The 22,772-nt window shown below is 39.4% G+C and overlaps 1 protein-coding gene across 1 annotated transcript in view; it reads left to right on the top strand.

Moving 5' to 3' along the window:
* CFAP43 (cilia and flagella associated protein 43) overlaps positions 1–22,772 on the top strand; it is a 123,181-nt gene that overhangs the window by 75,099 nt on the left and 25,310 nt on the right. Inside the window, exons 18-28 of the mRNA XM_004370115.2 lie at positions 386–472; positions 1,226–1,303; positions 2,594–2,719; positions 7,782–7,886; positions 9,101–9,217; positions 10,129–10,359; positions 12,133–12,339; positions 13,990–14,079; positions 14,332–14,412; positions 15,163–15,288; positions 21,233–21,352. Coding sequence (XP_004370172.1) covers positions 386–472; positions 1,226–1,303; positions 2,594–2,719; positions 7,782–7,886; positions 9,101–9,217; positions 10,129–10,359; positions 12,133–12,339; positions 13,990–14,079; positions 14,332–14,412; positions 15,163–15,288; positions 21,233–21,352 — 1,368 coding nt within the window. The remainder of the gene's footprint in view (positions 1–385; positions 473–1,225; positions 1,304–2,593; positions 2,720–7,781; positions 7,887–9,100; positions 9,218–10,128; positions 10,360–12,132; positions 12,340–13,989; positions 14,080–14,331; positions 14,413–15,162; positions 15,289–21,232; positions 21,353–22,772) is intronic.

Genomic DNA, 22,772 nt, shown 5'->3' with positions numbered 1-22,772 from the left:
CCATAAAGACTTAGGCCTAGTATCTGCATATTCAAGGTCAGAAAGCCAGTGTGGAGGTGAATGGTGTCATAATCATTAAGTTTCTCACCGCATGCGGTATCATGCTAAATGTTATGTTGAACAAATTTAATTGGCCTCCAGAAGTCTGCAATTTAAAACCAATTGTGATTACCAAGAATGACACCAAGGACAGACTGGTAGGAATTAGAGTAACAAAACATATTACATCTTGGGCAGGCAAAATGTTTGGTATTTAAAAAAATGCAACAAATGCAAAGGGGTTCAAGGCAGTTATATGCAGTAAGGTGGGAAGAGAAGAACTTCATGAATTTTAGATTAAATTTAAGAATTATCTGTCTTTTCTTCTAAGGCATCTGGGATAAAGCAGCTAAACATTGACTCCTCACAAGAAGAATTAGTCTCAGCTCAGGACATGAAGGAAATTTCCTGGATAGAAGCAAAAAGTCAAGAGGTAAATAAAACATGGGATATGTTTGAAATCATGCTCTGTAGGTGTGCCATACAGATTTGTTTCCTATGAAAACCTAGTGGAAAGTTGCAAAGTAGAACAAGGTACCACTTGGCAGAGCATCACGTTCTACAAGTGTAACTTTCCTGAAAACAAATAAAAACCCTTAACACAACCAAATCTTTGAAAGACAGATGAACGTTACGAACTGTAACATGGCTAAATGAAACCTGACAGAAGTGCCCAGGTGAGGCAGAGCAAAGAATGAACTGTGATACCTACCTTGGAGTGATTTATTGGAGATGCTGGGAGGCTAACTTTCTTTAAGGAGGGCAGGAACAGGAGAAGGGGGATGGTGGCTTCCGGTGCAACTGGAGGTGAAATAGATAGCAGATTGCTTATAGTTTGTGTCTGGATTTAGCCCGCTTATCTAGCCTCACGTGAGTTCCCAATAATATAGCATATTGGTTTTCCTTTCTCAACTCTTCACTATTTAATTTTTCACTGCTTAGTTTCTTTTGGATGAGCTTATAATTGACACTAGGTCCAAGGTGTTTCAGCGCTCACTTACATAGTAGCAGTTAGACTTAAGCAAGGGATTACAGTTTTGTGTTTTTTTTATGTACCCTTTATATTGTCACTTTTTAAAAAAATATGTGTTTGTAGAGAGGTTCTATCTGTCTGTCTGTCTGTCTGTCTGTCTATATAGTCATTGTTTCCCTTGCTTCATTAAGTGATATACTCACTTCATTTCAGGCCATCAAAAAAGAGGTTAACCAGTTCTCCAAGAAAAGGAAAGAGATAAAAAAAGGAATCAAAGCACTTGCTAAAACGGTAAGTGTTATGATTTTACGTACTAATACATTTGGCTCTTGGTCTATAATTACTACTGGAACTTTATTTTGTTCAACATAGCATGAAGAACTATACCCATTTTTCCTTCTCTGCATACAAGCTCAGTTTTCTGGGGTATTTTAATAGGGTACAATTTTGATCCTATCTCACTACTTATAAGCAGTGATTTTCTTCTCTGTTTTTCCCAAATACTGTGCCATACTTATTTTTTAATACTTATTTTTTATCAAAGTTATACATGTATATTTTTACAACTTAAATAGTACTGAGTTGCATAATTAAAAATAATGTTTTTAAAGCAGCATCTCTCTACTTTTCTTCCTGTTGATGCCTGCTCTCGAGAGGTAACTGTTTTCAATTCTTTCCATTTTTTCTTACGGTATTTATTTCCATCTTTCTCAATGGTATTCTTAATACTGTTATTTCCTGGTATTTCTATTCTGACACTAATTATGGACTTCTTGATATGAAAGATGAGTATTTAGGTTCTTTTAAACCCCCTCCCCCACTACAACATAAATCCATGCTCAGTATGCACATTATTAATGTAAATATTCTTCGTATGAGTTACATTGTATATTATGATTGTTGTTGTTGTAAGTGCCATCGAGTCCGTTCTGACTCATATTGACCCATGTGACAGAGGAGAACTGTCCCATAGGGTTTTCTTGGCTGTAATCTTTACGGAAGCAGATTGCCAGGTCTTTCTCTTGCAGAGCCCTTGGGTGGGTTCAAATCGCCAACCTTTTAGTTAGCAGCCAAGCACTTAACTGTTTGCACCACCAGGGCTTCTATATTACATTTCCATTATTACAACTTTATTTTCCCTGGAATTAATAATTTTCTTAGTTTTGTACTAAACCTTTCTATGTACCTAGTTACCTATTCAGACACTCTCGAAGTGCTAGAAAACTCTTCTCACTACACTCAAATACCTGAGGTAATCAATCTGTCAGTGCATCTTTTTCTTGGCAACCTCCCTCCTGAAGCTACTAGTCTGAGCACCTTGCTATGTGGACCAAAAGCATGCTGTTGTCCTAGGGACTTCTCTTCCCTGTGTTCCTGGGAATCCCCTCACCTGCCTCCTGAGTCAGAATCTCTGTTTCAATAACCACAGTAAACCCACAACTTAATTCTTTACTCAGTAGTTACATTTAGATAAACAGAATGTCTATTTTTTATTGATTATTATCTAATGATACTAGAAAACCCATTTCTCTAAAGTTTAATTCTTTGCTTGCCACCACCCTTTCCTATTTTAAAATTCAGGTTCAGAGTATGATGGAAGAAAATGAAACAGTAGACTATATTGCAAAATTAGAGCAACAGGAATTCAGCCTGGATCTTGAGGAGTTGGAAAGGCTTCATGACGAAAGTGAGGAAGAAGTGGCAAAGGTATGGAAAATTCTAGTTGAAGCATCATAAAGTTATAAGGAGAGAAGTAAAAGGAAAACAGGAAAGAGAACTTTTCTAGAATAATGCAAATAAAGCAAAAAAATTCTAGTATAATGTGAATGAAGCAAAGTTAAACCAAAAAAAACCTGTTGCCATTGAGTCAATTCTGACTCATAGCGACCCTATGGGACAGATAGAACTGCCTCATAAGGTTTCCAAGGAGCAGCTGGTAGATTCGAACTGCTGACCTCTTGGTTAGCAGCTGAGCTCTTCACCACTGTGCCACCAGGCTCCAAAGCAAAGTTAGTACATATAAATAGAGTGAGTCAGAGAATCATTGAATTTTGGGAATAAGGAAAGGAAGAGCATCTAGGACAGTGAGACATCTGAAGCTTGTCTCTCCTCTGTGACATCCACACCAACCATCTTCCACCGTATGTATGAACAGTTTTAGAAATCCCTTCGGCCACCTCATGCCAACTTTGGACACTTCTGGTTCAGTAAGCCTTTCCTCATTAGAGTTGAAATCTCTCTCCCTATACTCACTGCCCCTTCTATTCTTTGAGCACCATCTATTCTATGGCCTCTCTGAAGATGGTTAGAGAAGATAAGCAATTATCATGTTCCCTGTGTATCTCCTCTTGTCTAGGAGAACTATCCCAGCTCCTATGACCATTATATAATGTAGTTTTATTAGCCTCATCATGCAGTTTTCCTCTGAGTTCATTATATTTAAGTATAGCACCTACAAAAGAATTTCAGTTATGATAGGTCTGGTTTGAAGAAAAGCATAAACTGAAACCTCCATGCTTCTAGATACTATACTCCTATTAACCCATCCTTTGCGTTCTGTTGTGCACATGCACATGCATGTGTGTGTGTCACATCATATTGTTTACTCATAAGGATTTTATTTTAGGTAAAAATCTCTAAGTCTGTTTTCTACCAGCTGTTCTCAAGATCCATCTTTCCTGGATAGTACATTTGTTTTTCTGAGTGCAAATATGTTGTTGTTGTTGTTGTTAGGTGCCATCAAGACGGTTCCAACTAGTAGCAACACTATGTACAACAGAACAAAACACTGCCCGGTCTTGCGCTTTCCTCACAACCATTGCCCATTGATACAGCCGCTATTTCAACCCATCTCATTGAGGGTTTTCTTCTTTTTCACTGACCCTCTACTTTACCAAGCATGATGTCCTTCTCCAGGGACTGGTCCCTCCTGATAACATGTCCAAAGTACATGAAATGAAGTTTCCCCATCCTCACTTCTAAGAGGCATTCTGGCTGTACTTCTTCCAACACAGATTTGTTCCTTCTCCTGGAAGTCCATGGTATATTCAATATTCTTCACCAACACCGTAATTCAAAGGCATCAATTCTTCTTTGGTCTTCCTTATTCATTGTCTTCATTGTCCAGCTTTCACATGCATATGAGACTATTGAAAACACCATGACTTAGATCAGGCACACCTTAGTCCTGAAAGTGACATCTTTGCTTTTCAATACTTTAAAAGGTCTTTTGCAGCAGATTTGCCCAGTGCAAAATGTTGTTTGATTTCTCGACTGCTGCTTCCATAGGCGTTGATTGTGGATCCCAGTAAAATGAAATCCTTGGCAACTTTAATCTTTTCTCCATTTATCATAATGTTGCTTATTGGTCCAGTTGTGAGGATTTTTGTTTTCTTTATGTTGAGGTGTAATCCATACTAAAGGCTGTAGTCTTTGATCTTCATCAGTAAGTGCTTCAAGTCCTCTTCACTTTCAGCAAGCAAGGTTGTGTCATCTGCCTGTCACAGATTGTTAATATAGTTGAGCTTCTCAGATTCTTTGCTCAGCATACAGATTGAATGAGTATGGTGAAAGGATACAATCCTGACACACACCTCTCCTGATTTTACACCATGCAGTATCCCCTTGTTTTCTTCGAAAGACTGCCGTTTTGGTCTACGTACAGGTTCCACATGAACACAATTAAGTGTTCTGGAATTTCCATTTTTTGCAATGTTATCCATAATTTGTTATGATCCACACAGTTGAATGCCTTTGCATAGTCAATAAAACACGGGTAAACATCTTTCTGGTATTCTCTGCTTTCAGCCAAGGTCCATCTGACATCAGCAATGATGTCCCTCATTCTGTGTCCTCTTCTGAATCTGGCTTGAATTTTTGGAAGTTCCCTGTTGATGTACTGCTGCAATCGCTTTTGAATGATCTTCAGCAAAATTTTACTTGCATGTGATATCAATGATATTATTTGATAATTTCCATTCTGCTGGATCACCTTTCTTTGGAATGGGCACAAATATGGATCTCTTCCAGTCCGTTGGCCAGGTAGCTGTCTTCCAAATTTCTTGACATAGATGAGTGAGCGTTTCCAGTGTCGCATCTGTTTGTAGAAACATCTCAGCTGGTATTCTGTCATTTCCTGGAGCCTTGTTTTTTGCCAGTGCCTTCAGTGCAGCTTGCACTTCTTCTTTCAATACCATCAGTTCTTAATCATATGCTACTTCCTGAAATGGTTGAACATCGACCAATTCTTTTTGGTACAGTGACTCTGTGTAGTCCTTATATCTTCTTTTGATGCTTCCTGCATCGTTCAATATTTCACCCATAGAATCTTTCAGTTTTACAACTCAAGTCTTGAATTTTTCCTTCAGTTCTTTCAGCTTGAGAAATGCTGTACGTGTTCTTTCCTTTTGGTTTTCTGACTCCAGGTCTTCGCATATTTCATCATAATACTTTACTTTGTCTTCTTGAGCTGCCCTATGAAATCTTCTGTTCAGCTCTTTTACTTCATCATTTCTTCCATTTGCTGTAGCTACTCGATGTTCAAGAGCAAGTTTCAGAGTCTCTTCTGACATTCATTTAGGTCTTTTCTTTTTTTCCTGTCTTTTTAATGACCTTTTGCTTTCTCCATGTATGATGTCCTTGATATCATTCTACAACTCATTCGGTATTCGGTCATTAGTATTCAATTCATCAAATCTATTCTTGAGATGATCTCTAAATTCAGGTGGGATAAACTCAAGTTTGTACTTTGGCTCTCTCGTGACTTGTTTAAATTTTTTTCAGCTTCAGCTTGAACTTGCATATGAGCACTTGGTGGTCTATTCCACAGTCGACTCCTGACCTTGTTCTGACTGATGATATTGAGCTTCTCCATCATCTCTTTTCACAGATGTAGTTGATTTGATTCCTGTGTATTCCATCTGGTGAGGTCCACGTGTATAGTCGCCATTTATGTTGTTGAAAAAAAGGTATTTCCGATGAATAGGTCATTGGTCTTGCAAAATTCTATCATGCGATCTCTGGCATTGTTTCTATTGCCAAGGCCATATTTTCCAACTACTGATCCTTCTTTGTTTCCAATTTTTGTGTTCCAATCACCTGTAAATATCAATGCATCTTGATTGCTTGTTTGATCAATTTCAGACTATAAAAGTTGGTAAAAATCTTCAATTTCTTCATCTTTGGCCTTAGTGGTTGGCATGTAAATTTGAATGATAGTCGTATTAACTGGTCTTCCTTGTAGGCGTATATATATTATCCTATCACTGATGGTGTTGTACTTCAGGAGTGATTTTGAAATGTTCTTTTTGACAATGAATGCAACGCATTCCTCTTCAATTTTTCATTCCCAGCATAGTAGACCATATGATTGTCTGAATTAAATGGCCAGTACCAGTTCATTTCAGCTCGCTAATGCCAAGGATATCAATCTTCAAGCATTCATTTCATTTTTGACAACTTCCAGTTTTCCTAGATTCATACTTTGTACATTCCATGTTCCAATTAATAATGGATATTTACAGCTGTTTCTTCTCATTTTGACTTGTGCCACATCGGCAAATGAAGGTCCTGAAAGCTTTACACCATCCATGTCATTAAGGTCGACTCTATTTTGAGCCAGCAGCTCTTCCCCAGTCACATTTTGAACACTCTCCAACCTGAGGGGCTCATCTTCCGGCACTATATCAGACAATGCTCCGCTGCTATTCATAAGGTTTTCCCTGGCCAATTTTTTCAAAAGTAGATTGCCAGGTCCTTCTTCCTAGTCTGTCTTAGTCTGGAAGCTCTGCTGAAACCTGTCCTCTGTGGGTGACCCTGCTGGTATTTGAAATACCAGTGACATAGCTTCCAGCATCACAGCAACATGCAGGCCACCACAGTATGACAAACTGACATGTGAGTGGTGGTGCAAGTATAAAAATATTCTCTGAACAAGAGAATGAAATAGACCTGGATTCAAGGATATTTAGGTGGATTATAACTGGCTCAACAGCTACACCAAAAGGAAGCTGGTTATTTGACTGATGTATGTAGGAGGGAGGTTTCCACTTAAGTGCCCCAGGACTCTGTCAAATGTTTATTAATGACTAAGGTGAAGATACAGAAATGAGACAGGCTTGTCAAATTAGTGAATGAAATGAGGCTGGGAATGACAGGAATATATTGGATGACTGAATCAGGATGGAAAAAGACCCTCAACAGACTGACTCAATAAGATAAAACTGACCTGAGATCATCATTAATCCATGCAGCATTTTACTGAGCACATAATGCTAGTCACATTTATGCTAGTCACATTCTAGGTACTGGGGAGGTAACAATGAACAAGACAGACAAGTGGCATGGTGGGTCTACACCTCTGCCATGCACACACCAGTGCATGTGCATATGGGTGCTTCAGCTTACCTCTGACCCTCCTTCTTACCCAATGAGGCATCTGTCCTCACACTCTACTTTTTCACATGTATGACCTGCTACCTTTAGAGGCACTTGTGTTGACATACAGTTCTCAAGGATTCCTACAGATATCAATTTCAGAAAACATTCTCAAAGACAGAGGAGTATTCTCCCCAAAGTGCAACTCAATGGGTTGGGGACAGACAGTCAAACTTTGTGTATAACAGTGACTTGTTGTTGTGTACTGACAAGTCAATTCCAACCTATAGCAATCCTATAGGACAGAGTGGTCAGTAAATTTGAAAATTGAGATTATTTTTTTAAGAAGCCGCACTTTCACTTTTGACTTTTTCCTTCATCTGTATTCTTCAAGATAAGAAAGGACGCAGAGATGGATAATCTAGCCAAGAGATATTTGGCTGAACTTATCAAAGAAGAATGCTGGAATTCGATGGCTGTGAAAGGTCGAGCTCTTAAGGTGACATATAACCCTGATACAAACCTGGAATGATGAGAATTTTCATTGCAAGTCTCATGGCAGAAATTTTTAAATATATTTGAGAAAATCCGTACATAGCAAATAACTCAAAACTTCCCTTTTCCTATTCAGCAGTCTACAGAATTCCACTGAGATACATCATTTTCTCTTGACCACCTTCTTTCCTCTCTGCTCGTCCCGCATGTGCTGCTTAGCCAGAATCTCTCAATATTTGCCTTAGCAGTCCTTTCCTTCTTTTCCTCTGCAACTGGGTCTTAATATCTGTCTATTCCAAAAGACCTCATTCACATTCCACACAGATAGAAAGCTAGACATCATATTGTTCACATTTCCAGCTGTGCCTTCTTTCATATTTGCTAAAGGGCTTCAGTATTGCTGTTCCTCCCAACAGAATTTCCCTCTTTGTGTAGCGTGATCAGAAGTCCTGGTTTATGCCTGTGGTCCTTGAGTAACTATTAACTGCACCTCTTTCACTTTCAGGCATGCTGCCATTTGGATAATGAAGTATATGGTCACCCTACATTTATGTGACTGACTATTGCTGTAGAACAAAGTTTCTCAACAACAGCACTATTAAGCATTTTGGGCTGGATAATTCTCAGTTGTGGGGGACTATCCTGTGCATTGTAGGATATTTAGCAACTAGACACCAGTAGCACCTTCCCACCTCAGTTATGACAATCAAAAATGTCTTCAGACATTGTCAAATGTTCCCTAGGGGCAAAATAAGTCCATTGCCATAGAGTCTATCCCGACTCATCTCAACCCTACAGAACAGGGTAGAACTGCCCTATAGGTTTCCTAGGCGGTAAATCTTTATGGAAACAGACTGCCACATCTTTCTTCTGTGTATCAGCTGGTGAGTTCAAACTGCCAACCTTTCGGTTAGCAGCCTAGTGCTTAACCACTGCACCACCAGGCCTCCTTAGGGGCAAAATAGCTCCTAATTAAGAACCACTACTCTAGAAATACATTCTTCAAAAAGCACGATATTTTTATACAAAGGTTACACCAACACTAATAGAATATATTATTTTATTTTAAAGATGTTTCCATTGCCAATTTCACTTACGGATGATATTCTATTTATGATATTAATTTCAATAGGGGAAAATACCCTCCATCCAGCTCACTCCAGATATACACAGTTGTACTAAAAATTGATTTATTTCATCTTTGGTTCTTTTCCCTAGTGCTTTCGCTTACCCTATATGGTTGAGAACTTCCCAATGAAAGAGCGCACAGCTAAAGAGTTGAAAGAATTGGAGAAAGTTTTACAGCAAAAGAAGATTGAAACAGAATGTCTTAAAGTACAGTTTTAAATACATATATGTTTTTATGAATTATGCATTTTATTTCAGGGTCTCCATATAGATTTGAGTTGACATGCAATTTAAGATAAATTTAGATATTGTTTGTATTTATATTTTCACTCCTTGTTAATTTGTAGAATATATTCTAATGAATATCCTATATCCACACAGTAAATCAGGGACCTGTATACTGTACAACAGTGACTAGTGTTCAACTATGAGGATATACTGAAAAATGAGATTTGGGGATATTTTCTTCTCCTGGTCAGAGATTGTCTTCATTCATCCATCCATACTATTTTTATTCTCCGTTATCACCAGGGATCATATTTTCAGATAATTGAGTAAGGATGGAATCGAATCTGTTTTCACAGAGTCAGGGTATTCTTAAAGCAACACCAGCTTCTTTAGCAGCAATCTCTGTCTAACCACTAAAATACACAGTCTCTTTGATGTAGTTTTGTTTTAGCCAGAATTTTGCTTCTTCTCTTTTTCTGAAATATAAAATGGAGGCATATTTAATTCTTTTTAACCTACACCCACCAGTCCTATGTGAACTAGTTGCTTTATAAAATATAAAGAGAAGATATATTTTTTAATGCTTAGGTACCAAGAAAGTCTGAAAATAGTTAGAAGCGGGGGTGATCCTGACACAAAAATATATGCATTATATACCAGCAAGGACAATTTTTACCCTCTTGATTTATTCACAGTTTCTCAGTTTACGAAGCTTTAATCTGTTCTGTAACGGTTTCAGGATCTATCCATCACTTTAAATTTAGTTGTTGGCAAGAGAATTTAACATCTTAAAATGATTGTTGAGATGATTAAGTTGTAAAAAAAAAAAAATGTGCTTCAGAGAATTCTTATTATTAAATAACTTCCATGTCATCTTTTTCTATATTTAGCTACGAATGGAAATTGTAGAAGCCCAGTCTGCAGTTTCCTTGGGTAAAAAGCATCATGAAGAGGATGATGAAGAAGAGGAAGAAGAAAATGTGACAGCAAAAGATACCAATTTGCCCAATTACCTGCTTGGCAGTCTGAGTACTGATTTTGGGGTGGATACCTCTTTTTTGTCAAGCCAGTTGGAACTTCATTCGAGAGAGGAGAAAATCAACCAAATTACATTACTGAAGGTGGGAAGATTTTCTTTTTATCCTCAAAATCTCTAAAATTCCCCCAATCAGATGTTTTTCATGGGCTCACATTGAAATCTAATGTCAATCAAATGAGGTCTTTAAAGTACGGGAAGAAATATACAGATGGCTAGTGTGCATGTCCTTGAGACAGTGCTTGTGTACAAGAATTGCTGTCATCCATTCAGACTGAGTTTTATTATACCAAGGTTTCTAAATAACATCTTACACTGAGTGGCACCACAAACCATTATTCTTCTGCGTAGATCTTTAGTAAGTCCAAAATAAAGGAAACCCTTGAATGCCATCTTCTGTGTAACTCAGATGTCTGCTAGAATTTCTTGTAAGGTCAAGATATGATTACTTATCTATCCCCTTAATCTAGGGAAATAACAATTTCCTTTCAAAGATTTCTATAAATTCTGGGGCTCAGGGATAAGGCATGGGGTCCTTCTGGCTCTGAACTCCTACTCCTTACTTTCCACCAAGCAAATCAGTCTCAGAGTACATCTGTATATGTAGAAGACCCTACTGAAGGTTTTTGAAAATGCAAGAACTGAGATTACACCAATGCAGATAATTTGAAATTTAATGCTGGATATTTCTATTCCTGTAAGTCCTTCAGCTGTGTCTGGAATTTAAGTCCTAGCCTCCTGCCATGTTGCTCAGCTCTCTCTTCCTGTCCTCCTCCAACCCTTGAACATACTGTTCATTTATACTCAGAACTCGGAACATTTATACTCAGAAGTTATCTCATTTGTTGCTGAGCTTCCGCTGACCCATGTCCTCAGGGTCTCACCTTCTGGCTGCTTTATTAAGGTATTTTCCTATGCAAAGGTACTTTCCAGCCAAGGAGAAATTCTGGTGCTAGCAGTTAAGATCATTTTTCTACCCTACTTCAGTAGTTTCATCTTCACCAGGGTAGATATATAGACTCTGATGGTAAAATAAGGCCTACTTTGAGTTGACCCATTGCTCTACTCATCAGCAGCGGTAAGAGCAATCCAGTTGAACCTACGCTATTTTAGGAATTGGCTGATCCGGCTGGCTAGCTTAGGTTCCCTTTCTACTTGAAAATGACCTGTCCATATAGAGGAAGAATATTGTGCATGCTCGTGTTTTTCTAGGAGATTCTCCAAACAACCTGTAAGGCCATCTCCTCCTCTCCACATCTCCCCTAAACTAGGTTCCAAATGAAAGACATTTCCCAACTTAAATCCTGCATACCAAAACCCAAACCAAACCTGTTGGTATTGAGTCAATTCTAACTCATAGTGACACTACAGGACAGAGTAGAACTGCATCATAGGGTTTCCAAGGAGCAGCTGGTGGATTTGAACTGCTGACCTTTTTGGTTAGCAGCCAAACTCTAAACCACTGTGCTACCAGGGCTCCAAATATTGCTTTTAAAATACTTTATGATTGATTTTTTGAAAAACACCTACAGAAGTAGAGAGGATAGCTCAGTGAGCCTCTAAGTACCCATCACCCAGCTCCAGCATTTATCAACATGTCTGTATATTGAGTTACAATTTACGTTTCAGGAATAGGCTGTGGTGTAATAGTTATTGCTGTTGACTTAATCCTACCTCAGGTCAGATGCCACTGTAGATTACTGAACCAAAAAATGACTTAATATAAACAATATTTTAGAAAGATTAATTTACTGATAATTTGTGGAATGACTTTGGAAGGGAAAGTAGGATTGTGGGATCATGTTGCCAGTAAAGATATAATTTGTGACATGTTTTCAGTAACACATTGATGTTTCAGGATATCATCTACAAGGTCAAAACTGTTTTTAATAATGAGTTTAATGCTGCATATAAACAAAAAGAGTTTGAAATTGCACGTGTGAGGGAGAGAAATGTAAGAATTCAAGAAATTATTTTAGATCTGGAGTTGGAAGAAACGGTCTGGCAACCAGAATTTGAAGAATGTGAGAAGCCGGAGAGAACCCTTGTTGTGGAAGATAGTGAGGTACTGGCTGGTTATGTTGTCCCTCCCTTCTTCCTCAGGACACTCTCCTGACCTCTTATTTATTCATCTTCTTGTTCACACTGCGGGAAGTGATTGTATTAGGCAGCACTCTTGTTTACAAGTAAGAAAAAGAGTTGACATAGCCTCAGCAATAATGAGGTTTCTTTTATGAGTTCCCTGGAGTCCAGAGAAGATATGGACGCTGAGCCTAGCGAGAAGAGGAACCAAAGACTGGAGCTTGTGGGGGGTCCAGAAGTCCTCTTTCTTCATCTCTTAGCTTACTTCTTCCTGCATTTCAGCTTCCTCTAGCAGTTTCTACTTTATATCTCCCCCGTTCAAAAAAGCAGCTGGTCTGAACTAGAGTCAACTCCTGGCCCAGCTTGGGTCCATTGCCTGTGCACAGGGAGGTTGGGTCACATGGTAGAATGATGCTAATGGAGCTCCAGTAATTACCTAGGTCATTAGGTGGTATGGTTCCCGAGAAAGGGGGCTTGCTGGGCAGCCTTGTTAAAGGGTGTTCGATACAGAGGTGGTTGCAAATAAATCCTTAAAGAAAACTATTAAAATGTGGCCATATTTCACTTTTCAATAATAAAAAATCTTAGAGACTACTCAAAGAAAACCCCTTGCTCGCATGAAGCCAACTTGATTACTTTGGGGCAAAAGATAATAGCAGCGCTTAGAAGGCATATAGTTCCTATTAAATGCCAGTCACGGTTTTAAGCACCCTGAATATATTGAAATTAATTTATAATAATAAAATCTTACAAGGTAGATACCAATGTTACATCCATTGTGCATATGTGGAAACTGAGGCCCGGAGAGGTTAAGCTGACCACAGTTACAAAGCTAGTAAGTAAAAGAGTTGGGGTTTGAGCCCACGCCATCATGCTTCAGAGTCCATCCTCCTAACCTCTACACTCTACGACGCTTGCTTAAGCAAGTTGTTTTTTCCTGAAGCAGACTCTTGTCATGTGATCTGAGACTGGAGCAGCGTGATAGCAAGGAGCTCCATCTGCACCTCTTGGGAGGATCTTGCTCTGCTCAATCACTCTGTACCCACATAATTAAATCACTACAGTAGCTTCTTCACTTACTCTAATCCATTCTACATTGAAGAGAGTGTCTTGTTACAAGGTGAAACTTACAGTGTTTCTCCCCTGCTTAAACCCCTGTAGTGGCTGCTCATTTCTTACGATAAAACCCACAAGCCTTGTCCTGACTGCCCACCCCCATGCCCCTTTCTTTTCCAGCTCCTCTCCCCACCTTGCTTTGTTCTGGCCACACTTGTGTACTTACAATTACTTGAATGCCCTAAACTCTTGACATCTGAGGACCCCCATCCTCCAGGATTTGGCTTAGATGACACTTCATTGGACCGCCCCCCCCGCCCCGCCTTTACTCTAAATCAGGTTCTCTGTGATGATCTCCCCTCTTGAGTGATAAGACAGGCTTTTTGAGTTAATAGAGAAGTAAAGACCTATTTTCCAACTCTCATTTTAGACTTCATCTTCATTCCAACATAGGAAATTGGTTGCAAAATCTGGATAGTCCTTTTTAATCTCCTTACTTCCTTCTAACCTTCTCCTAGCGAAAGTTTGACCTGAGTTTTGTTGAGAATGATAGCAGAAAACTTATTGTCTCTTTTAGATTACAGTTAGCAAACATGTAAAACCGTGGAAAAAAGCCAAAGACGAACTGATTACAGCCCAGAGAATAGAGCAATGGTTTACATTCCAGGTATGCAGTGTTGCTCAAACAATACCTAAAACCTTCCTAATTTAATTTAATACTCTTGTACTCCATTATAGAAACATATCTAGGCATTTGTCAGTTGGCCTCCATCTCCTCTCCCCTCCATGCCGGTGCTCACCTTTGCCCCAATCCTAAATGCAGTCGTTCTAACATTGGGTGGGCTGCTGCCCCTGGCACCATCCACAGAGTGTCAGACCTCTGTCTTAGCTGCCCTCTCTGACCTTGGCTCTTTCCTAGGACTCCGACATGAGACATCGAGCCCTGATGGACATGATGGGAGGTGTTCTGGAAGTCAAGAAGGAAGATATCTTGAGAATGGTAAGGTTTTTGACCATCCTCACAGAAAGTGGAATGGGATGAAAAGAGTTACTTAAATTGTACCATTTTTGTCTTATATAAACCTGAGTTTTAGATATTTTACAGCAACAAATACTACACAACCTCTTAAATCAAAACCCATTACCGTTGAGTTGATTCTGACTCGTAGTGACCATACAGGATAGAGTAGAACTGCCTCAGAGGGTTTCCAAGGAGCAGCTGGTGGATTTGAACTGCCGACCTTTTGGTTAGCTGCCAAATGCTTAATCACTGTACCACCAGGGCTCCTCACAACTTCCTAGTACTTTATAAACATATCACACTAGGCAAATAAAAAGAACTTTGAAACATCCAATCTGACAAAAAGCAAACAACCACAGTAGATTTTGGTCTCTTAAGAAGGCAAGGGTAATGCTGTACCTGTAATTCTCTGCATACACCAGGGAGCATTTTTTTGATACCCGATGTAGATGTTTCTGGAGCTCAGGCATAGTTCTAACTACAAAGATATCAGCGTATACCTCTGAGTCTGTCGTCTGAGGGTTTGGTTGGGTACATTCCAACTTCTAAAGTCACAGAAAAACACCTTTTCATGTCCTTTGATCAAAGTGTCAGGTCATTGTCCTTGCCAATGTGAAGAACTGTATCCTTTTAAAGGGCTCTTTTTTAGTGTAATACTAATTCTGAGCTTTTACTGTACTGCTACATTTCTGTTTAAGCTGGAGTATAAGCTTTCCCTTATATCTTTAGGTGATTCCTCAGCCTGCTTTCATGACAAAACCTGATGCTGTGTGGTCTGAAGAGGAAAGGAAACAATTCAAAGACTATGAAAAAAAAGTAAAGGAGCTAAATGAAGAAAGAGATAAATATAGAAAGGTCAGAAGAACAAAGAATTAATATAACCTACCCTACCCAAGATTCTATTCAGTATATCTCAGTATCTTTAGTAGCCTAAGAATAGTTTTTCAGCAAGTGAAATATATAATAATATATTTGGGGGAAGTGGGTGGAGATAAATGGAAAGACTTAGAACAATTTAAAACAAAAAGAACATATAGCAATGGTTGAAAAAAAAGAGTTGTTTATTTCTCACATTGTTACAATTTATTTGGTCCTTCATTTATTCTGTCATGTTTAATGAACACCTGTTACAGAATTTCAAGGTACTGCAAGGTATAGCCTGTATTGTCTACATCAGTTTGAGTTAGGTAATGCTTTTGCTTGATTTGTTCTTAGTCGCAAGGGGAAAGGATGTGACAGAAGAGTGAACACAATTAATGCAGCACATACTTTACAGCTCTAATTTGTGGCTTTGCACCTCCACTTGTACACTCAATCACATCCCATCTCCCCTACTCAATGTCGTTACTACAGCTCTTCCCCGCTCTTTTTCCTGCATCATCAATTTTTTCCTTTCTACTAGATCATCCAATATCAGCATAGACACATGCTGTAGTATCTCTCATCTTACAAAAAAAGACTCCCCTGAAGGAGATACAGATCCTTGAAGGAGATCTTGTGACTTTGGGGTTAGTCTGAATTTATTTCAAAATGAAAACAAAACAAAAAACTCTCTGACTCCACTTTCCCCTTCATTCGCCTCTCCATGTCTCTGCTCCCCTTCACAGCAAGACTCCTCAAAGACTCTACGTTCACTGCCTCCAATTTCCCTCTTCTCAATCTTAAAAACAAAAATTGTTTATTGTGGAAAACGTCAAACATACATAAAAGTAGAGAGAATAGTTATCGTCAACCTCTTATCCAGCGTCAGCAAGTACAACTCATGGCCAGTCTGTTTCATTTTATACTTCCACCTACTCCCTAATCCTGGATTGTTTTTGCCTATTTTTATTTTGAAATCATTCAACCTACAGAAGAGTTGGCGTGAACAGTACAATGAACCAATGAGCATCCATATATCCTTCTCCTATACCCATAAATTTTTAATAATTAGTCTATCTTTTTTTTTTGGCTAAATTATTTGAGATAAATTGCAGACGTCATGGCGTTTCCAAATACTGCAGCGTAACAATACTAAGAAAAAGGACATTCTCCTATATAACCAATAAAATTATCATACATAAGAAGTTTAATATTAATATGACACTGTTATCTAATATACAGTTCATATTCCAATTCCCCCAATTGTCCCAAAAATGTCCTTCATAGATTTTTTAGAATCCAAAAATCTAATCAATTGCATTTTGTTTTCACATCCTTTCGTCTCCTTTAATCTAGTACAGTTTCGTGGCTTTGTGTGTATATTCCATGACATTGACATTTTAAAAAATCCAGGCCAGTTGTTTTGAGAACATCCCTCAATTCGGATTTGATTGCTTGCTCATGATTAGATTCAGATAGAATGCTTTTGACAACAGTGCTACATAAGTGATGCTATGTCTTTCTGAGTGCGTCACACCAGGAAGCACCTGATGTCGGTCGGTCCCATTATTGGTCATGTTAAGTTTGATCACTTGGTAAGGTGGTATTCTTCAGATTTCTTCATTATGCAAGTTTATTTCCCCTTTGTATTTAATAAATAATCTGTGGAATGACATTTTGAGACTACTTGACTCCTGTTCATCCAGTGTTTTAACATCCATTGATGATCCTTGCCTGAATCAATTATTACTATGATTTTGACTCATAACAACCCTATAGGACAGGGTAGAACTGCCCCATAGGGTTTCCAGGGAGTGGCTGGTGGATTCGAACTGCTGATCTTTTTTGGTTAGCAGCTCAAGCTCTTAACCACTGCACCACCAGGGCTCCAATTATTACTATGGTGATTGCAAAATGGTGGCTTTCTAAATTCTATCATTTATTCTGTATTTATTAGTTGATACTCTTCTGTTACAAAGAGCTTTGTCTTCTTTGTCCCACTCAGGCCCATACTTTTTAAAAGTTTTGTTTTAAATGTAACATGTTTTAATCTGTTACTATCATTATTCTTTTTGACATTTGGAGTGTTCTGAGCTCCGTCATATTGTCTATATCCTTTTGATATGTCCCCATCAGTTTTTGAGCACTTTCTACATTTCTAACACAAGATGTTCAGGGCACACCTTGTAGTTTCCCTGCCATATGTCTGGAATCAGCTATTTTTTTAAAGATCCCCAATTCCTTTTACTGGGAATTGGTATTTAGAAATTCATATCTGGGCACTAAATGTGCATAGAGCTAAATATATACATATATACACATATTTCCCATGAGTTCATGAACACCAATCCAAACAATCCCCCAGAGTTCTTTTACAACTCTACTAAGTCAATTTTAAGTTTTCTTTGTGCTCCTTTTTATTCTTAGAATATATTCCACTGAAGATGCACAACTAGCATATAACGTTCAGAAGTTATTTGGACCAATTCTTCTTTTTCTTCTGTGTGGACAACATCATCAATATGATATACAGTTAGATTCTTTAAGCAATAGTGTTCTTATTTGAGGGGAAAGGAGTTGATAGGTCTTGTGATTTTGTGATTTTCTTTTGTTTTTGCAGGACTGTTAATTTCTACCTTTTTCTTCCTTCTTTCCCTGCACCACCAAGTCTTCAAGGGACACCTCCTTCTTCCAAGTTGCCTTCTTCCTACCCCCCACCAGAAGCAGTACCACCTAAGACTGCACCTGGTCTGTCTTTCACCCTGCTTTATTACATTAGTCTCTCTGCTTTCCCCCTTACTCTGATCCTGGTATCCCATCTCCTTTTGTCTCCTACCCCTCTCTCCCTCATTAACTGTTCCAGCTCCACTGACCTCCTTGATGTTCCTCAGAGACACCCAGCTAACTCTTAACTCAAACACCCACAGGTAATTCTTGCTGCAAGGCCTTGATGCATGCTATATCCTTTGCCCAGGATGCTCTTACCCCATCTCTGTTCAGTTGTCCCCTGTATAACATGGTAAATTGTCCCCCATCCTGCTATATTTCCTTTACTCTGCTTTACTGTATTTTTTTTATTTTTAAACTTGTTAATCGATTGTCTGTCTCGCCTACTAGAATATGACACGAGGACAGAGAATTGCTCTGTTTTGTTCACTATTATTTTCCCAGTTTTTAGAACTATGTCTGACCCATAATAGACACTCAATAAATACTTGTTGAATGAGTGGATGAATTTATTGACACCTGTTATGTGTCAGGAGCCCTGGTAGTGAAGTGGTTAAGAATTTGGCTGCTAACCAAAAGGTCAGCAGTTCGAATCCACCAGCCACTCCTTGGAAACCCTATGAGGCAGTTCTACTCTGTTCTATAGGGTTGTTATGAGTCAAAATCAACTTGCCAGCAAGGGGTTTGGTTTACGGGGGATTCTATGTCAGGCACTTTCCTAGGAACTGGGGATTCATAGACTAAAAGATACAGTCTCTGCCCTCAGGGGCTTACAGTCTCCAGTTAGCTAAGACAAACCAAACCTGTTGCCATGGAGTCGATTCCGACTCATAGCGACCCTATAGGACAGAGTGGTACTGCCCCATGGGGTTTCCAAGGAGCCACTGGTGGATTCAAACGCCGACCTTTTGGTTAGCAGCTGAGCTCTTAACCACTGTGCCACCAGGGCTCCCAGCTAAGACAATATACTCTTAAATTGCAGGCCATTTCATATTTTTTTCAGGGCTGGTAGAAATTGTTGGTGGAATGGATTTTTGCATTGCTCATACATGCCTACTTCTTGGCCTCTCATCTCTCATCTTCCCTGATTCTCACTTCTCAGCATCGTTAGGCAAAATTAGATTATCCTGGGAATATTTGAGGAAAAGTGACATTCATGCCTTAGATATTCCTTGAGTGCCCACTATGTGCTTGGCACTATGTGAGGTCTTGAGGGCTACGTGGTGAACAAGATAGATACGGCCTCTGCCCCTCACTGTGCTCACTGTCTGGGGAAAAGGGAACATATATTAACTAGATGCTCGCAAATTGTTTAACCACAATGTGATAAATTAGCAAAATTGCTATCTTTGATGGTAAAAACAGAGGCGCTCATAAAAAGAAATGTTCTGGTATATGGATGGACCTTGAAAACATTATGCTGAATTAAATAAGTCACACAAAAGGACAACTATCATATGATCCCACTTATCTGAAATGTCTAAAATAGGCAAATATGTAGAGACAAAAGTTTATTAGTGATTATCAGGGGCTTCGGGGAGAGGGGAGAGGGAGTTATAGTTGAAGGGGCACTGAGTTTCTGTGTGGAGTGATGAAAAACTTTTGGAGGTGGATAGTGGTGATGGTAGTACAACGTGGTAAATGTAATTAACGTCATTGAATTGCACACTTAAAAATGGTTTAAATGGCAAGATTTTTGTTATATATATTTTACCATACACACACAGGAACAACAAAAACAAAAATCAGAAATGCTGACTTATCTCAGGGGCTACCATTGTTCACCAGGTCCCCTGTACAGCTGGTGCACCCCTCCCCTAGAAGCAATGAGTTACACCTGAGATCTTCTCTGGATCGTTGTCCTGGTCTGTTGGGAACAGCCTTGTCCAGAGACACCTGCAAGATTACACCACTGCCTCCACCCACAACAGCCAATGACTGACTGATGGGGCAGGGGAACAGAAGTCCAGGCCCAGCAGAGCCTCTCCCACTACCCTGCCCCCCATCCCTGGGAATCAGGCCAAGGCTGGACCATCTGAGATGACAACGTTGCCCAGCTCCTGCCCCTTCCCTGCCCTGCTTCTCTCTCCCTTACAGTTTTTTCCTGAAGAGCACTCCTTCAAGAAATTACGTGCACTGGAATCCTGTTCCTCCATTTACTTCTAAGACTTAAGACAGGGCCTAAGACAGGGCCCAAGACAGGGCCCAAGGGAGATTCCTTTGAGAAAGTGACATTTATACTTGGATTGGAAGAATGAGAAATAGAGAACAGGTTGAAAAGACAAGAATGAATGAGCAGATAGATGAAAATCACATGAGAAGGGCCTGCAGTGAGGAGAGTTTGGGGCATTTGAAGAACAGAACAAAAGGCCATTTTGGCATTATATATAAATACTTCTTTCCAGGGTCAGAGAATGTCAAAGGCCTGGGACCTCAGTGTTTTACACAAGGGTGGGTTGGGGACAGTTGGACAATCTGATTTCAATAGAATGAGTCGTTGGCCATTTGCCATGCGATATTGATTCCATCATCTCAGAACACCTGAACTTGATAAACAGTCACTAGGAGGCCACCATCCATGGGACTCTTTCGTTCCTATGAGATACTGATAGGAATATTACAAGCAAATTGACATTGAGATATGCTCCTTTTGTATTATAGTTTAATATCACCAATAATGAAACAAATCAATATCATGTGTCTCCTGATATAGTACACTGAGGAGGACACAACATGACTCACATAGTGTTATTACTAAAAATGTATCACCTGAGTCTAAACATAGGACAAACTTAAATGACATTCTACAAAATAACTGGCCTGTTCTCAAGCACCTGCAGTTTTCTCTGAAATGGTTCAAAAAAGAAAGATTTACTGTAGTTTTGTTCTACTAAGCCTACTTCTGCCTACATCATTAGCTATGATTAGTGATTTTTAGCCTTTTTTTCCTCCAGTGTAATCTTTTTTAAGCAAAAAAAAAAAAAAAATTGTTTTAAGATTTTTTAAAGATTTTTAAGCAAAGATCTCAGACACACACTATATTAAACATAGCCAAGTAAAGCATCTCTGGTTGAGTGTTCTGGGGTGGACGGCCCAGAAAACTCACTCTACCTGACCCTCCTCTGTGCCACCTCAGAGAAAAATGTAAACACTGCTTACTAGGAGCATTTGATATTCCTAAATGTTAACTGTACTACTGACTTCCTTTCAGTCGTTAGAAGCAGAACTGAAGAAACTTCAAAACAGTATTCAAGAAAGCACACAGGCCTTCGATGAACATTTAAAAAGACTCTTTGAGAGGAGAGTGAAGGCAGAGATGGTTGTCAACCAGGTAAATAAAAGCTTTGTTTATATGACTTTTTATCTTAAGGAGCCTCAGGGGCCTTCCATTGTTCTTAGGATAAAGACTGACATTCTGAACAGTGGTAGAGGCCCTGCGTTCTCTGGACCCTGGCCACCCTCCCCTCTAGCCACAACTCCCTCTTTTAGCTCCTGGAACACACTCAGTGCTCTCCCTCTCTCCCTCCTCATATCTCTGCCACTTCCTTGTGTTCTGTCCTGTATCTACTTATCCTTCAGTTCCAGTTTAAAATTAGTTCCTCAAACTAGTTTAGATCTTCCTATTATATGCTCTGTTCTGTTCCTTTCTATCACTTATTGAAACTGAATTTTAGTTCATGGGAGATTGTTTTTTAATGTTTCCAAGATTATAAGCTCCACGAGGGTAGAAATCAAGCCAGTTTTATTCATTCCTATATTCTAGCAACTGGCAAAGGACTTGGGTTACAGTATGTGTTGATGAATGAATAATCCTCATGCCTCAAAAGTTTAGATGAAAAACAAGGCTTAATTTCATCCAATAGTAGGAATATAAATGAAATGTACAGTAACCCCAGAAACAAAGCTAAGAAGTGATGCATTTAAATTCTGAGGGAAAATTATTTCTAACATTGGATTCTTTAGCCAGCCAAACTGTCAATTGATATAAGAGGAAAAGAATAATATTTTGAGAATACAAGGTCTCAAAAATGTACCTGCCAGGAATCCATTCTCAGGAAGCTATTGGATAGATGTGTTGCACCAAGCAAGGGGTTAAAGCAAACAAGATGACACAACACTGGAGAGAGGTGAAGGGACTCTCCAGGGGAATTGGTGTATCATCAGAGTCCCAACAGAAATGTACACTGAAAGGGTCAAATTGAGCAGAGTTTAATAAAAGGACCTTTTACAGAAGCATGGGCAAGGTTAAGGGAAACAGCAAGAAATGATGAAACACCTAGGGAGTAGAAACAATGGGAAGGTAGTTGTCATCTCTGGGGCTGAAGAGCAATGGAAGGGAGCTGTACCAAAGCCAAGCAAGAGCTGTAGCCCCTGGAGAGGGACTGCTCTGTGGGAGTTACAGCCATAGACAGAATATAATCACTAGCCTGACAGGAAGGAAGGGGGGGTGAAGGAGGGGGTGGGGGGGCAGGGGGGGGCAGGGAGTGAGTACCCCAGTTCTCTCATCTCCTGTCTCTGATTTCCCGTTGGTGCTTCCCATTGGATAAACCCCCAGGAAGCCAGAGGGCAAGGAGCCTGGGTGATGCTTAGCGGCCTGGGGCACATAGTATAATAGAGACGAATGAATATGGAGCTGGAGGAGCAAATAGCAAAACCCCACACAATGGTGGAGGGAGATCCCAGTCCAGATTGCAAGAGGATGGAATACTCCAGAAGGGATAACCTGTTACTTCGATTCTGACTCATAGCGA

Source organism: Trichechus manatus, unplaced genomic scaffold (genome assembly GCF_000243295.1).
Source record: "Trichechus manatus latirostris isolate Lorelei unplaced genomic scaffold, TriManLat1.0 scaffold00007, whole genome shotgun sequence".
NCBI classification, from domain to species: domain Eukaryota; kingdom Metazoa; phylum Chordata; class Mammalia; order Sirenia; family Trichechidae; genus Trichechus; species Trichechus manatus.
This window is presented reverse-complemented; position numbering and strand designations above follow the sequence as displayed.